We start from the raw sequence: 16,964 nt of genomic DNA, 5'->3' as shown, positions 1-16,964 counted from the left end.
CACTTACCTGACAGTCGCTTGAGCTACAGGATATCACATCCTAGCATTTCCGTGTCAAATGAGATCTGACAGTTACAGGTCAGCAGGGGATCATGGGAAGGGGAAGAGCTTGAGCTCTGGATGTGTCCTTCAATTGCCGGCTCTGATCTGAGGTTGGATCCAAGACCTATCCAAGATGAATAATGGCATGGATAGCATTCGATACATGTTACTTTTTTATATAAGAAATTCTGAAGAATAGGACTAGTTTTACCAGCAAAAACTTCCCTACAGAGAGGCAAAACTTTCTTGCAAGCCAGAATGGCTTTCTCTGCCCCTTCTCATAGGACCAACAAGAGGGATAACCTCTTGTCTGCTAAGGGCACTCCAACAGCCAAAGAGGACATATTGAAACCTCTGGTCCATGGTGGCTATGGGAATTACACCAGTGGCACCCAAGGAAAAATTGAGTGGTCCATGGAACCAGTTTAGCCACAGCAGAGTCAACCTTCAGCCTGCTGTGATGGCAAAAGCTGACTAACAACATACTTATTTTTTGTGGCTGGAAGAAGGAATAACCAAGGAACTGTCAGGTTGTCCCATGGTTAAGATGAAAAAGGTGTCCGATTTACAGGGAAGCCTAGCAGCACAGTCATTAAAATAGCTCTCTATTGAAATTTTGGCACTCAAAATGCTGACTACAGAAAAGTCGGGGGAAAAAAAAACAGAGACAATTGAATCTCAAAAATCGTTCTTCTCCTGAAAACACCTTTTTGCAATTACACTTACCTGCGACCCATACCCCCTGAGCTTATACACACCAACTCTGAGATTTCCATAACTTGGAGAGAAGGGAATATTCCAAGAAATGGCATCTCAAACTTGGTATACATAAGTCTGATCTTTGGTATTCAGCCTCTACACTGACATTTCAAATGTTTACCTAGTAAAGTGGGTACTTTGTGAAAAAAGTAAAATTTTCCCCTAGTAAAAAGCATTTTAAACACTTATGAACCAAAAAAATGTATACGCTGACACGGCTTACTATCAAAGTATACCCAAATTTATTGGTTCAAGAAGTTTAAAGTGCTTTTCGTTTGCCCAACTGGCAAACTTCATCAGAAATAAATTATAACATTAAAATTCACATTTTATACTACCAGGTGGTCCTAAGTAACCAATTACAATACTTTGTTACATTCATCTTCACTTCTTAAAGAGACCACACTATTATATGGTAGATTTGCACTCCAATCAATCATATAAACATCCATACTTTACTAAAATTTCTCAGCATTTAAGATAAAAACTAATCGTGTACAAAACACTATTTAAAACTAACTATTATAATGAATCTCATATTAAAGGTACAACTGCACAGTTGATACACTTCATCGCTGTAAACTTCTTAATTTTAAAATACTAGAAATGGAACAGGTTTCATTCAAACCCGGAAAGTTATAGGCGTTTAGCCTGACCTGCCAGAATAGTTCAAGTTCTTCTAATTGTAAAGGTGTAGGATCACCCCCTAAGATCCTGTATAACATGGTCAATGGCCAAAAACCTAAATTTGTGTTCATTATTCATAGAAGTGTGCTTGGCCAGGGCATTTTGAAGTCTGCCCTTGTTAATTGTGTATTGGTATTCATATATTCTTTCACGAAGTCTACGCTCCATTTTACCAATGTAAAACGCAGGGCAGAATTGGCACCTGGCCAAGTACACAACAAACCTGGAATTACAGTTAAAATTACATTTACTTTAAACACTTATCCCAGCACCAAAAAAAAATCAAATAAATAAAATTTCCCAGAAGACACAGTAGCTTAAAATAACGTTTAACACCTTTTACTACACAAGTAAAAGTGAGGTTCCCCTTTAAAACAAATTAAAAGTGAAATGACAGTCATTAAAAACACTTTTTTTCTCAGCTTTAAAATTAATATTTTACAGAAAAAGTACAAATTCTGTCATAAAAAAATAAGGTGGAAGGTTATTTCCTTGAAGGGAACTTCTCTGCCCAGCAATGCAAAAGCATTAGCAGACTGTTGATCCTTGAAAGCCCACATAAGACTGCTCTATTCAGTGGCAGAAAAGCTCTGAAGGACTTTGCACTCAAATGTGATTTTTAGTCTGCTCACCTCGAGCTGAATAATGGTTTGGGTATGTGGAAGTAGCCCTGAAGCTTTGGAAGATAGCTGGCTGTTATACCATAAACAGGATATAAACAGTTATATACATAAGCTACTGCACAGTATTCACATTAAAACACTGAATCATTCATCCCAGTGAATGGCTTGCCACAGCTCAACAACCCTCAAGAAATGATGGGGCACAGGAGGGATTACCTCTCAACCTAGGACTCTATCAGTGCCTCACTGCAAGGGAACTTGTTCTTTCATTGATTGTTGTTTCTGATACTTCATTAGCAAATCAGCAAAAGAATGATGGTGCAAATGCATACCCCATCACTGTCCCAAGTAGGTAAACAGAACCACTCAGTCTTCCGCTCAGTCTGTAGATTTCGTCTAGTCTTGCACAGTCCATAACCAAACAAATCTCATTCATTATTGGTAATGTTGTATGGCAATTTATCAGCCAGAGTGAAAAATGCCTCTATATCATCACCCAAGATATGACATTTTTTGAGTTCTAGTTCAGTGGTGACCCATTTCATGTAAAATACCAAAAGAAATGAGGCAAAAATACAGAGTCTAGTTCTGTGAGTAGGAAGCCCCTTACACCCCACCTCAAGGCTTTGCACAGCGCACTCCCTAGTGCAACATAATCAAATCCAAAGTCACAACACCTTGTGGATCGTTAAGCGGTTTCAAAGGAGTGGGCTATCACTTCAGAGAAAGTCAAAGAACTGTAGAAATATGCTGAGTGATAACCTTGGCCTGATGGCCCCAGTACATCCACACCTCCTGGGAAAGCCAACATTCTCTGAGATGGTCAAAGGCCTTCAATTAAGCCTGTAAAGATCAACCTTCAACCTTATTTTCCTAAGAATGTGCACTGCAACACTGAACCCAACACCCTGTCAACTACAGCACAGTACATTAGTCCATTAGGTCACTCATATTCATTGTGCAGTAATAAAGCAGCTTCAACACACTGTTCAAATACACTGCTGTTAACCAGAACCCAAGTACAGTCTGTCACAATCCTGAAAGCTCCTTTTGCTGCAGTTCAACCATCATGTAGTGGCAGTCATCAGAAAAGCCTTTTACTTTGTTCATCTCACAAGTAAAGGGACTGCATCCAGAAAAAAGGAGGTTATTACCGCTCTGCACTCCTCTCTCATTAGGCCAATAATCGAGTACAATGCCCCATTTGATATATACCTCTCCAAACACCTGCACCAGCTGGAAAGGCCACAGGAAATACCTCACAAAGAGAATCCATGGCCTACAACACATGTACTATGTGACAGGCTCAAATCACTATCACTACTCTGTATCCTACAGACTGCTCAGAGGTGATTTGTGTCTCACATACAAGACAATCTAACTCCTCATGCATTACCCGATCAAAAGGCCTAAATCTAATATGCGACAGTAACAAAACCTGCTGTAGAGACAGATTTGTCTCCCGGAGGCTACCCTGTCGCTGGAATAGACTCCCCATACACGTCAAACAAAGTATGTCATTGACCCTCTTCAAGCGCAACCTTGATGAGTGGATTGGAAACCACAAATTTGTCCCAGGGGTTCCACCTGTGTCCCCCACTGACTGGGACAACAGGTGCTGACTAAGGTTTCTTTTTTGGGGATAAACTCTTGGCTAAACTTGTAAGGGCCCCAGGGCCATTAGCCTAGTAACCTCCTATGATCCTATGAATTTTCCCTACTTAACCTCTGAACTTTAGATGGAGTCCCTTGCTTATCCAAATTACTCTGCAATTTGCCTGCTAGAGGTCTTGTGAGGTCCAGGCCTACCAGCCTGGTCTTACAAGAATGAAATGTCCATTCTATGAAGCAAGGTAGAGCTTAGGGCAAAAGGCCAACATCCTTTCCAAGAACGTATCAGTGAGACAATAAAGGGTACACACACACACACACACACACACACACACACACATACACACACACACACACACACACACAATTCTGAACAGCAGGAGATTACTTTTTCTTGACATTCCCTGCAATCAACTCTGACTACTTTACTTTGTTTTGCCACTACCATAAATTATCTGCAAATCTGATGGCAGAGTGGTGCAGCAGTTGTGTTGCACAGCAAGAGGTTCGCTGGTTTGACTCTCGGCTGGGGTGCTTTCTGTGCAGAGTCTGCATGTCCCCCATGCACTCATGTGGGTTTCCTCCGGGTACTCTGATTTCCTCCTATATTACAAAAACATGTGTCTGGAGCATTTTTCCCAGGGCCTCCGCTGAAAATTGGCTTCATTCCAAGTCAGACTTTCCTGGTAAACAAACTAAATAAATAAATCTGTCAGCATCATTTTACTGGAAGTTCACTCTCACTTCCAAGTCCTAAAACTCTTCATTAAATTGGAAGCACCCTTTCAGAGAGCTTTATAAATCATCACTACTACATTGGGCCATCTCACTAAGCAGCCACTTCACTGAGAGCTACATAGGTTCATAGGTTGGTACTAGGCTATCAGCCCTAGGGCCTATACAAGCCTAGCCATAACAATTCCCTGGCTATTTATTCCCACATTATTTACTTTCCTGGACCCCTGTCTAGCAGGGCGACTGACGTGATCCCTGGGGTGAATTTCCTTTCTCCCATCCAAACGTCAAGGTTCCTCTTGAAGAGGTCCAAAGAGGCACTCTGCTTGACATGTATGGGCAATCTATTCCAGAGTCTGGGGAGTCTCTGGGTCAGGAACCTATCCCTCCAGCATGTTTTGTTTATTGTGATGACAAGGTTTAGATCCCTGGAGCGTGTAGCTCTGAGGGATTGGGATTTCTTTAAGTGTAGCATGTCCAACAGCTCTGGGTTTGACATGGCCTTGTATGTTAAGCAGAGATCGCCTCTGAGTAGACGATATGCGACAGAGTATAGCTGGAGTTTTAAGGCAGTCAGCGTAGGGCATCTGCTTTAGGCCTGTGATTCTTTTAGTGAGGTATTTCTGAGGCCTTTCCAGTTGTTGCAGATGTCTTGAGAGGTACATACCAAATGGGGCGTTGTATTCTATAATGGGTCTAATGAGGGATGAGTACAGTGGGACAATGGCCTCCTTTTTTCTGGATGAAAAGCCCTTTGTGATGAGGTGTGCCACATAGAAGGATTTCCTGACTGTTGTGGCAATGTGGTTATCGAAGGTGAGACCACTGTCCACCTGTGTCCCTAAGTCTCTTATCACACTTTCTGTGTTTAGTGTACTGCCACCTATATGGTAATTCATGGATACATGTTTTTCCCAAAGGGGATAACAATACATTTCTTGGCATTGAGCTTGAGCCCATGGCTCTGGCACCAAGCATCTGTTTCTGTAAGGCCCTTTTGTAGAGTATCCACATCATTTGGGGATTCAATAATGGGTCCCAGTTTGCAGTCATCTGCAAACTTTGTTAGCCAGAGTCCCTTAGTGTTGACCTGTACTTCAGAGAAGTAGATGCCAAACAAGAGCGGCCCCAGGACTGAACCCTGAGGTACTCCACTTGTCACTTGTCTGGAGCTGGATTTGGAGTCGGCTACTTTTACAGTGTGGCTTCTATCAGTAAGCCATTTAGCAACCCATTGGGTGACATAGGGATTAATACCCAACTTAGTAAGTTTATCTATGATTCCAGAGTGGGGGATGGTGTCAAAGGCCTTGGCAAGGTCTAGATAGGCTGTGTGGACCACCTTACCCTTGTCCATGGCTCTGGAGACTGATTCAAAGAAGTCAATCAGGTTCAGGAGACAAGATCGGACCTTCACAAACCCAAACTGGGTGGGGTCCAGTGTTTGAAGGTTGCCAATGTCTTTGTTTATAAGTTCCATGATAATACGCTCCATGGCCTTGCAGATAAGGCTTGTCAGACTGATGGGACGGTAGTTTCCGGGATCCAAGGTGGATCCCCTTGTGGATTGGGATAACTGTAGCTCTGCGCCACTCAGTGGGCACGAAACCTGAGGTGAGGCTATGATTAAACATGACACTTAGGTGAGGTGCCAGTTCATATTGTAGTTCATGTAGTACACAGCCCGGGATGTCATCTGGTCCCATGGATGCTGTATTCTTGGCTTTAGAGAGTGCGTTTTGTACCTGTGTGGCCATTATTACTGGAATTTGGCAATCTTCTGGTATTGAGATGGGCCATTTAGGGGGTGAGAGGGGGGTGAAGTTGACACTGAATCGATCTGCCAGGATATTGGCAATATCCTTTGGATCAGTATATTTATTGCCATTCTGTTTTAGCTCAGAGCAGATCTGAGCATTGCCATTTAGATTCTTGACATAGTTTGGACCCTTTGATTGCTTGCTGCCTTGGGCCTACCTATTTTTATAAAATCACATGCACATCTCAATATACATTAACATTCTGCTCAGTATGCTGCTTTTTAAAGTAATTCCCTGCTTAGAAGCAGGAGATGTAGAAAGCAGATATACCTTCCATGTGTCCTCAAGATTTCTACGTGACATCTGGACAATCCACTCTCTTCTGCACTGAACTGCTTTTTTATCAATCACAATTTATTATTTTGACCAACTATTTCAATTATAATTTCAAATTATCTTCAAAACATAAGTGATCAGGATGTCAGTTTCAATGTTTTGCTACCATTCCTACAGATCTGAAGTTCGATCCTGCTCTGCTTCCGTTTCTGGGATGGGGGTTCATGTTTGGCAATTAATTCATGAGAAAAGAAAGAAAATGAGTGCCCTGTAATATATATCACTGAGTGCTTTATACAAATGTACAACACTGTATGCATTACTATGATGTTTAACATATGATATGCAGTGTTTTTATCACTAGACAGCAAAATATTAAAATATAAAGTTAACAGATTCATGTTTTGAAACATTACTTTTTAAAAATATTAAATATTTACATAAATGGCAGTTTTCCTTACAAGTAAACATATAGCAGTATATTCAAGTTAAGAGCCAAGAAAGCAGGAATCATACTAGTGAAGTACACATCCTACATGCACAATAACAAGACAATACATCAGTATTGCTAAGAGATAACCTAAACCACAGCCACACATTTAGTAAAGGATTCAAATGAGAAAGAGAAGATAACACAGAGTAACGGATACTCCAGTGAAAGAAGGAGGAAAAGTAGAAGTAAGTAATTCAAGAACGGATCAGAACTAGTGACAGTGAAGCATTTTTGGAAAGCAATTGGAAGGGGGTACATCTGACTCTGCAATATAACAAAAATGTTACAAAAGCTTTTGCTCACAAAGCTGGTTACCTGTGTGGTTATATCAAATTTCACAAAATGCTGGAGCACCTCTTTATCATGATGGGCTAAGAGATTCTCAATCATACTAAGCACATTGATTGGAGGATTGGGGAAGTATTCAAACCAGTGCTGGCACCAATTTACTAGAGAAAAAACAGATAAGAAATAGTGTGCCTGTTTAGAATGTAAATCAAAAAATTAACTTTGCGTTGTAGTTTCAGCAGACTACTACAATGAAAGTCTATTTAAAGTCAAATGCAGAACCTACCTACATAGCTTCCAAGACTGACACTGTACTTACCACAAATAAATGTATAAATAATTATATACAATTAAAACTTTCATTATACTGAATACAATGGTAAAGTAACAAATGAGCATAATATTAAAAATGAAGAAAAAGTGTTTGACAGTATATGGAACTGCAGGTTACAATGAAAATACTTCATATTATGATGATTTAAAGTACTGAATGGTGAACATGAGAAACATACCATTTTTTTGACAGCACAAAAGGACCACATATTTCATCAAGCTTGTCCAGTTCCTTACCTAGTAAGAATATAATTGCCTGTTCACTACATTGTTTGTCACTCCTCAACTCTTTCAAACTACTACCCTCCTAAGGAAATAGGTTTCCTGCAGTCAAACTTTTTAAAGTGGAAACAAAGTACCCCGGACAGATCAGCGCGACTCTCTAATACTCAGTAACCTACTACTGCTGAAAGATGACCCGTGTCTCACTTTTAGAATCATGAAGGTCCCAGTCTTATCTGACTTATTTCTTCACAAAATCAGTGGCTCTACAAATACCCACACCAAGGACCTAAATTTACACCAACAAATAAACAAGACCTGCTAGATGGATAGGTTCCTAACTCATGGAATACGGTACCACTACAGGTCAAACAAAGTACTAGTTTGACTACCTTTAAGGCTAGTCTTGATGACTGGATGTGGAGACACAAATTTACACCAGGGTTTGACATGTACAGCCCTGCTCAATTTGGGAGATAAGCACTATTAAGTGCTTGAAAATGGTGGCAAGAATTTTTACATTTGTTTACATATAGATGCATATGGCCAGGTATCTTATGGTCCCCCCCCATGGTTGTTTCCCTAGTATGTTCTTATGAAAAAGTAGTTCTCCACACTATAACTATATTACCATGACCTTGTGCCCTCCATGTTACATGACACAGACTAGGCACAGTATTCCAGCATGCACCTGAAACAATCAAGGTTTGAAGTATATATGTACACTGAACATACAACAAAACATTCACTAACAATTAGGTTACAACAAACCAAAATTAAAAAAACATAAACTACAGATACCTACTGGCAGATAAAATGCTCTTTACCAGATAGTGCTCACAGCCAACAGAGGCTCAAACATACTGGACATGGTACTCACTAATATGGGAGAGCAGTGCCCACCCACCAGTGTCATGTCCTCACTGGTGAAGTCAGACCACAAAGCTGTCTCCTTCAAAATAAAAATCAATTCAGTAACCCCATAAAAACATGTAACAGGAACTATTCTAAAGTAAACCACATCCTGGTAAGCCATAGTTGGTCAAAATTCAATGCCCATACTAATCCCAAGTTCACAGCAACCAATGTGGAAATGTTCACAGAGGCACTGTACAACCATGTAAATGGCTGTATAGAGGCTGCTGTACCTACTAGAAGTAAGCCCAAAACAAACTCTAAAAACAAAACACTCTGGTGGAATCTTACTCTTAACAGGGTATATAACAAAAGGAAAACATAATGGCTAAAATCAGTTACAGCACCTCCCATAATGACAGGAACTCTCTAATTAAACTAAATAGGAAATTAAGAGGACTAATTAAGTCCAAGGCCAATTACAAGGTCAAGATAACCTCACAGGCTAAGGAAAACCGCAAAGCCTTCTAAAGCTACGTCTGAAACCTCAAAGGCAGCATACACTAGTGTGCCGAACTGGTGGTCACTGATGTCACCTTCATTGAGAAGACTGATGTAGTGAATTTGCTGTCTGACAAATTTGGTTGAAACTTCACCCCCCCCCCCCCACCACCAATGAATTATGTACTACCATAACCTCCCACCAAAACTATTAACAAGCAGCAGGTCCTGGTAGTGCTCTCTAAGACCAAAAATACAGTATTAATGGGTCCCAACAATATCCCAGGATGCCTCCTGAATAGCTTGAAACATAACCTATCAGGATCACTTGTGTCACTTTTGAACTACAACCTCAAAACAGATAACCTCAAAGCTAGATCTGATTGGTCTTTTCCTTATTTAGGTATTACAGACACCACAGCATTTTTCCAGGATGTTGGTGATTCCCCTCCTTTTAACACACTGTAAAACAAAACTTTCCAGATCGTTACCAATTTCTTCCCAACTAGCAACCAAACTTCCACTGTAATACCATCTATACCTGGAAGCGTTCCTGCAGATTGGCTATAAATCATCATTTTTATCTCGTATCTCATCCTCCCATCGTAAAGGTTAATTGTTGAACCTCGTCTACCACTTACCTTGGCATATTTAAGTGCTCCATAAATATTTCCATTTGTGTTTTTTTCTCAGTTTCTCCACTCCTTTGTTTTATACAAATGTTCATATATTTATAATACCTCTACAGGGTCTCCAGTTATTTTTCTTGTTATAGGCTCCCTAAGTTTGGCAATCACTTTATGTTGCCTAAGTCACTGTGCTAAATGTTTTTGTGCTCTGGAGTTATTATCAAGAATAATGATAACATTTCATTAATATTTTTAACAGCAATCTTTCTAAACTCATACATATTATCCATAAACTCCCTTACTTTCTCTTTAGCACTCTGCAGTTGCACCTCTTCTTGTTCGGTGAGGTTTCCCTTATTCTGTAATACTTTAACCTTTGTCAGCCTCTCTAAATAATTCTTGCTACATCTTAACCACATCACATTTTCTTTTATTTCTAACATATTTTTGAACTCCACTTTCATTTTATCCCACTCACTAGTTGCAAATTCTGGAGTACTTTTTAACCTCTCAAATAACGCCTTACAATTCTCTCTTCCTAACAGGCAGGTGGAGAAGCACCAGTGTCTCTATCTTTACTTCATCAACCTGCATTTTTATCTTCATAATTATTGGTGCATGATCTGAAACAGTTATTGGATGTGTATTAAAGTCGTCAAGCCTAGTTATTGTACCTTGGCGAATAATATGCAAGGTCTCTTAGAGTTCTTACTACTGAATTCACATCTTTCATACAAAGTATTCTCATAAATTTCTTCAGAAATCTATCCTCTTTTGTTATATTTTCCCTTTGAGGACCCCAATATACATCCTCATTGCTGCATATCAAATTCCAGTCCACACCTTTAAGAATACTCCCTGCTGAAAGCTATTTCTCACATTTTTTAAGCTCCATAAAAAGAAGTTATGTACTCACCGTAACGTTCCATCTGAGTAGTTATACTTCATTTTCTGCAACCTGTGGGTATTCGGATCTGTATCGGATACAAGCCGGCAACTTTTTTTCTAGCATCTGCTCCAAGCTCCTCCCCCCACCCATAATGCACTAACATCTCCTACCTTCCCTCAGATCGAGTTTGCTGCAACTAATTACATAAGCAACTCAGCCCAAAGAACCAAAACCTGTAAAGACAGGGCAAGGTCCGGGGAATGGAAGGAGGGAAGGTTGCAGAAAAATGAAATATAACTACTCAGATGGAACATTATGGTGTGTACATAACTTCTTTATCTGAAGTAGTTAACTTTTAGTTATGTACTTACCATAACTTTAGATGTTTGGGATCCATCTCGCCTACATTCTGTACTGATGGGGCTCGGAGCCGATCCCTCGGCTCCGACTCGGCACGCTATGCTATACAGCGAGGCCTCTTATTGGCTGAGCTATTTCTTATCCCAGGATGCACCACCACTAATCCCCCAGATCTTGTTTGTCCGCATTCATGCACACATGCACAACTTGTTTATATAACATTGTTAGATGTTTCAAGATGAAACAACAGGATTCGGACCTTCTGATATCCTCTGATCTCCAAGGAAGGGGAAGGAGGGTGGTTATTAGAATGTAGGCGAGATGGATCCCAAACATCTAAAGTTATGGTAAGTACATAACTAAAAGATGTTATGTAATCCTATCTCGCCTACATTCTGTACTGATGGGAAAGCGTCCCTAGCACCTAAATCCCGGGTGGCTCATTGGAAAACACTCCTGAGCACTGTGGAACCAAATGAAGCTCGTCCTCTAGATGCCACATCCAATTTGTAGTGGGAAATGAAAGTGTGCGGGGAAGACCATGTAGCCGCAGCACAAATGTCACTAATGGCAAGCTTAGAATGAAATGCTATCGAAGTAGCCATAGCCCTTGTAGAATGAGCTTTGACAGAGGTGGTAAGCTCTTTGTTAGAATAAGAATAAGCTTGAGTAATACAGTCCCTGATCCATTTGGCAATAGTGACCTTTGTGACAGCTTTGCCCAATTTATTGTCTGCAAAGGATACAAACAACTGATCTGTTTCCCTTGTTTGTTTGGTCCTGTCTAAATAAAAACGCAACTGCCTGTGGACATCTAGTGTGTGGAATATGAATTCCGCTTTGTTAGAATATTTTGGAAAAAAAACTGGAAGGTCTAACGATTGTTGTAAGTAGAAACTGGAACAAACTTTAGGGACAAAGGAAGGATTTGGCCTGAGAGATACTCTGTCTTTGTGAAAAACCAAGTACGGGGGTTTTACAGACAAAGCTTGAAGCTCTGAAACTCTTCCGGCAGAAGTAATCGCCACCAGAAAAGCAGTCTTCCACGATAGAAATTTTAGATCACATGTAGCTGCCGGTTCAAAGGGGAAGGAAGTTAAGGCGCGTAACACCACATCGAGATCCCATGGAGGAGCAGGATGAGAAATCGGAGGTCTTAACAGCGCAGCACCTTTCAAGAAGGTCTTACACAATCTGTTGCTCATTAAAGGTGGGTTTATAGATTCGTGAAAATTGGAAATCGCTGCCAATTGAACCTTGATGGTAGAGACTGAAGAGCCTTGATTGAAAAGAGAAGTTAAAAATTTTAGTACTTCTGCCACGGAAATAGAGATGGGATCCAGGCCCCGGAGTTGAGCCCAAATAGCAAATCTTTTCCATTTGCTAGAATACAGTTTCTTTGTAGCAGACTTATGGGCCGAAGATAATATGTGTACAACCTCTGGATCCAATGTATGACTCCTGACTATAGTCGGAAGAGGAGGAGCCAAGCCGTCAATTTTAAGGTGTGCAGGGACTGGTGGAATAGTCCCGACTGATGAACCAAAAGGTCTGGGATCTGATCCAGGAACCATGGACCTTCCAGAGCATATTTCCGAAGATAGGGAAACCATACTTGACGAGGCCAGTAAGGAGCAACTAAAATCATTTTGCTCCCCAAGAGAGATGCCTTTTGGATCACCCTGGGAAGGAGAGGAACTGGGGGGAAGGCATAAAGCAAGCCGGTGGGCCAAGGACGGGCTAGTGCGTCCATGGGGCTTTTCCCCGGAGCCGGGGTTAGGGAGAAGAATTCTTTGCACTTCGCATTTAGTGGAGTCGCGAAGAGGTCACAACACGGAACTCCCCATTTGCTGAAAATCTGACTTGCAACTGTCATGTTCAGAGACCATTCGTGAGGAGAGAGGATGGTTCTGCTCAGTCTGCGGCTATCACATTGCACTTGCCCGGGATATGAGTAGCCACTAGAAAGCGTTTGGTCGAGCCTGCCCATTCCCAGATTCTCATGGCCTCTCTGCAAAGAGGATAGGATCTGGTCCCTCCCTGTTTGTTCAGGTACCAGACAACTGACATGTTGTCTGAGTGAACGGCAATTACGCCCTGAGGGAGGTAATCGTGAAGGGCTTGAAGGGACAGAAGCACTGCCCTCATTTCTAGGATGTTGATATGAAGTAGGGTCTCTTCTGGGTGCCATTTGCCTTGGACTGACCTGCCCAGGGAATGCCCCCACCCCATCTGGGAGGCGTCCGTGGTCAAAGTGGCCGCAGGAGGAGGTGGAACAAAGGGTCGTCCCTGATCCAAATTGGAGGGCACTAGCCACCAGCGAAGGTCCCGTTTGCATGTTTCCGTGATCCATATGAGGTGACTGAGAGGGAGTTCCTGAAAGGACCACTGAGCTGAAAGAAGCCACTGGAGAATTCTCATGTGCAACCTTGCCAAGGGGACTAGAACCACCATGGCGGACATGGATCCCAATAGCTGCAGGACCATTCTGGCTGGGGCTTTGGACATGGGAAGTAAGGCTCGAACTTGAGTCTGTATGGTTTGTATTCTGTCTGTAAGGTAGATAGACCCGCATTCGGTTTGAGTCTATCTCTACCCCTATAAATCTTATTCGTTGAGATGGCAGCAACACAGACTTTGGCCAACTGAAGGTGATTCCAAGGGAATTGCCCAGTGATATAGTGGCTTGTAGGCTCCGCAGTAGTAGATGCTTGGAGGTGGCAGTTAGGAGCCAGTCGTCTAGATACGGAAACACCTGGCATCCTAGACTTCTCAGGTGAGCAGTCACGACTGCCAAGCACTTGGTGAACACCCTGGGGGCTGTGGTGAGACCAAAGGGCAGCGCACGGAACTGAAAATGACTGCCTCCTAGGCTGAAGCGCAGATGTCTCCTGGACGCTTGATGTACCATGATATGGTAATAAGCGTCCTTGAGATCTATGGAGCACATCCAAGCACCTTTCTCCAGCAATGGGAGAATGGTTTGTAGGGTAACCATTCGGAACTTGGACTTTCTGACTGAACGGTTTAGAATGCTGAGGTCCAAAATGGGCCTCAAGTCCCCGGTCTTTTTTGGCACCAAAAAGAATCTTGAGTAAGTCCCTAATCCGATCTGGTCTGCGGGGACCGGTTGGATGGCTCCTTTTTGCAGCAGCTTTGAAACTTCTGAGGCTGCAGTATCCCATTGACTGGGTGGCGGGTCCGGGATTTTTTTGGACTGAGGTGGAGGGTGAGAGAAAGGGATGGTGTAACCTCCGGCGATAATTCGAAGCACCCATCGGTCCTGAGTGATACCTTCCCAGGCTTTTAGGTGCTTCGAAAAACGACCCCCGACTGGCTCCAGAGCTGCACAGTCGGGCAATCCCTCAGGGACTGTGAAAGGCCGAAGAGCCACGAAAGAACTCGCGGTCTCCAGTGTTGCGAGGGCCTCTGCCGCCTCTGGGACGGCATCTTTCAGAAGAATTTCCCCCTCCCCTGCCTCTGGAAGGGGGATCCTCCTGCTGAGAGGGGTAAGGCTTCTGAGATCTACGGAACCACATTTTCCCTCCTCTTTTAGCCTTGGGATAAGGCCGAAAGGGAGTGGAAAATCATGCCCCTACGGCAGTCAGAGTCTTACCCTCCTGTTTGCAGCGGGTCAGTGTGTCCTTTACCTTGGGTCCAAACAGGGAGGACCCATCAAAGGGGGCGTCGGCAAAGGAAGACTTAAAGGCCTCCGCGAAATGACACAGGTGGAGCCAGGCTTGTCTCCGTAGAGCAATGCCTGTACCTGCCGCTCTACTTGCCCCTTCGGCTGCATAAGAAATGAGCCTCATGGACGAGTTTGAAATGGACGACAATGTAGCCAGCTGAGAGCCAACCGTCTGGGCCAGCTCCTCAGGCAGGTTACCCAAGAGGGTATCGGATAGTTCTTTAATCAGATCCCTCTGAAATCTAGTAAAGTGCGTAAGGTAGTTCAAGGACCTTAATGTAAAGGCCGCTGAACTTAGGGTGCGCTTTCATCCGATCCATGCTCCTAGACTCCTTATTAGGAGGATGGACGGACATCGAAGCCTCTGCTACATCTTGCTGGGTAGCAGATGCCACTACCAAAGCATCTACAGCCACACCTTTAGTTAGAAACTCTTTTTCAGGGGGTGCCGAGAGGAACTTATTCGGACGAGCAGGCACCGGTTCCACAGAGTCTGGGTGTTCCCACGCCCTTCGACAGATCAAATCCAAGAGCTCGTCGAAGGGCGGAGACACCCAGGAGGCGAAGGGCTGAGCCCCGAAGGCCTTAAGGAACACCGACTCATCAGCAGAAGGGGGTTTGGACTGCCAACCGCCTCATTGTTTAAGGGCTTCCAGGATGTCTGCAAAGGAGACATCATCCGAGGACGACTTAGGGGACCCCTCTGCATCATCGAGATCAGTGTCTGATGTAAGAGACTCATCAGGGGAGTCAACGTGCTTCCTCTTGCACAATCTTTTCCTGGGGGGTTCTTCCGAAGAGGCTTCAGAAGGACCTCCAGGAGGGGGGGAAACCCCAGTGGGGGTAACCTCAGGCCCCGGGGCTCCGCTGTCTAAGGACAGGGGGACTGCCAAAGACCCAGTCTCGGTATGCAGGGAAGGAGCTGGGGAGACTGTGGAGGTAGCCAAAGATGATTTGGCTAACGCACTCCTAATAGCCCTGAAGGCGGGACCACCAGAATCCTGGGAGGGTCCCACCTCCGTGGCCACGACAGTAGATGGCACTCCCGCCGCCGACGCACCAAGAGTGAGACTTGGGACCAAAAACATCAATCCCGAAGCATCCCCCCCGGGGCCGACGGAAGAAGTCCGCGTACTGAACTCCGACCCAAGAGCCGGAGTTGGAGTAAGGGTCGGGCCCGACCCTAAAACCTCCACCGGTTCCACCAGCTCCAATGGTGCCGAGGCTGTTGGAGGAGGAACCATAGTAGGAAGGTGGACCATCGTCTCCGAAGCCGAATGGGCTGGAGCCGAAACTAGCTTTTGGAACACCGGAGACTGGAAGAGTCTTAGGAGCACCCTGTCGATGTCCGAATCAGACATCTTGGATGATCTGGACGATACCGATCGGGCCCGAACTGATTTCTCCATCAGCTCCAAAGGACTAGGGGACCGGCTCCGAATGGATTCTACCACTATCGGCTCCGAGGGAGATCTCAAGGCAATTTCCCTCGGTGCCGATAAGGACTTCAGCTCCGAAGGGGAAGAGTCTGAGCCGGTAACCCTCATCGGCTCCAATATCAGTGGAGCCGATGAAGGTGACCCGCCTCTCGATGCCCCAGTCCTCGGCTCCGAAACCAGAGGGGTCGAGACTGGAGGCATCGAGGCAGACCGTTCTGCCCTCGGCTCTGAAGTCCGTGGAGCCGATGGAGAAGTCTGCCTAGGTTTTTTGGCAGTCTGTTCCGACTGACTGGTTGGAGCCGACGCTTTCTTCTTTTTCGAAGGAGAGGGAGACGAAGATAAAGCCTCCTCGAAGGATGGCTTGATTAAGCCCTTAAGGATTAATTTGTTTTTCCTCTCCTGGAGGACCCTTGATGAGAAGGCGTGACACACGCTACATGATTCTTGTAGGTGCTTGGCGCCTAAACAGTAAACGCACAAGGAGTGGTCGTCCGTTATGGACATCTTAAAACCACACCTCGTGCATTTTCTAAACCCGGAGGGTTTATGCTCTTTGGACATGACTAGAGAAAATTAGAAGTTATGTACTCACCATAACGTTCCATCTCTATGGATCCAAGCTCTCAGCTCCCAGCTCCTCCCCTGCCCCCTGCCCTGCTCTCAGACCTCAGATCAGAGTTTGTTTGCCACAATAATAAAAGGGTAACAAGGAAT

The 16,964-nt window shown here is 43.8% G+C and overlaps 1 protein-coding gene across 1 annotated transcript in view; it reads right to left on the bottom strand.

Annotated features, from left to right (window-relative positions):
• The window catches only part of TBC1D31 (TBC1 domain family member 31), a 1,335,355-nt gene that overhangs the window by 762,837 nt on the left and 555,554 nt on the right, over positions 1 to 16,964 (bottom strand). Inside the window, exon 12 of the mRNA XM_044066576.1 lies at positions 7,362 to 7,495. Coding sequence (XP_043922511.1) covers positions 7,362 to 7,495 — 134 coding nt within the window. The remainder of the gene's footprint in view (positions 1 to 7,361; positions 7,496 to 16,964) is intronic.

This window comes from Protopterus annectens, chromosome 3.part1 (assembly GCF_019279795.1).
Source record: "Protopterus annectens isolate FY-2018-M chromosome 3.part1, PAN1.0, whole genome shotgun sequence".
Classification (NCBI taxonomy): Eukaryota; Metazoa; Chordata; order Ceratodontiformes; family Protopteridae; genus Protopterus; species Protopterus annectens.
Note: the sequence above shows the minus strand (reverse complement) of the source record. Positions and strands in the feature narration are given on the sequence as shown.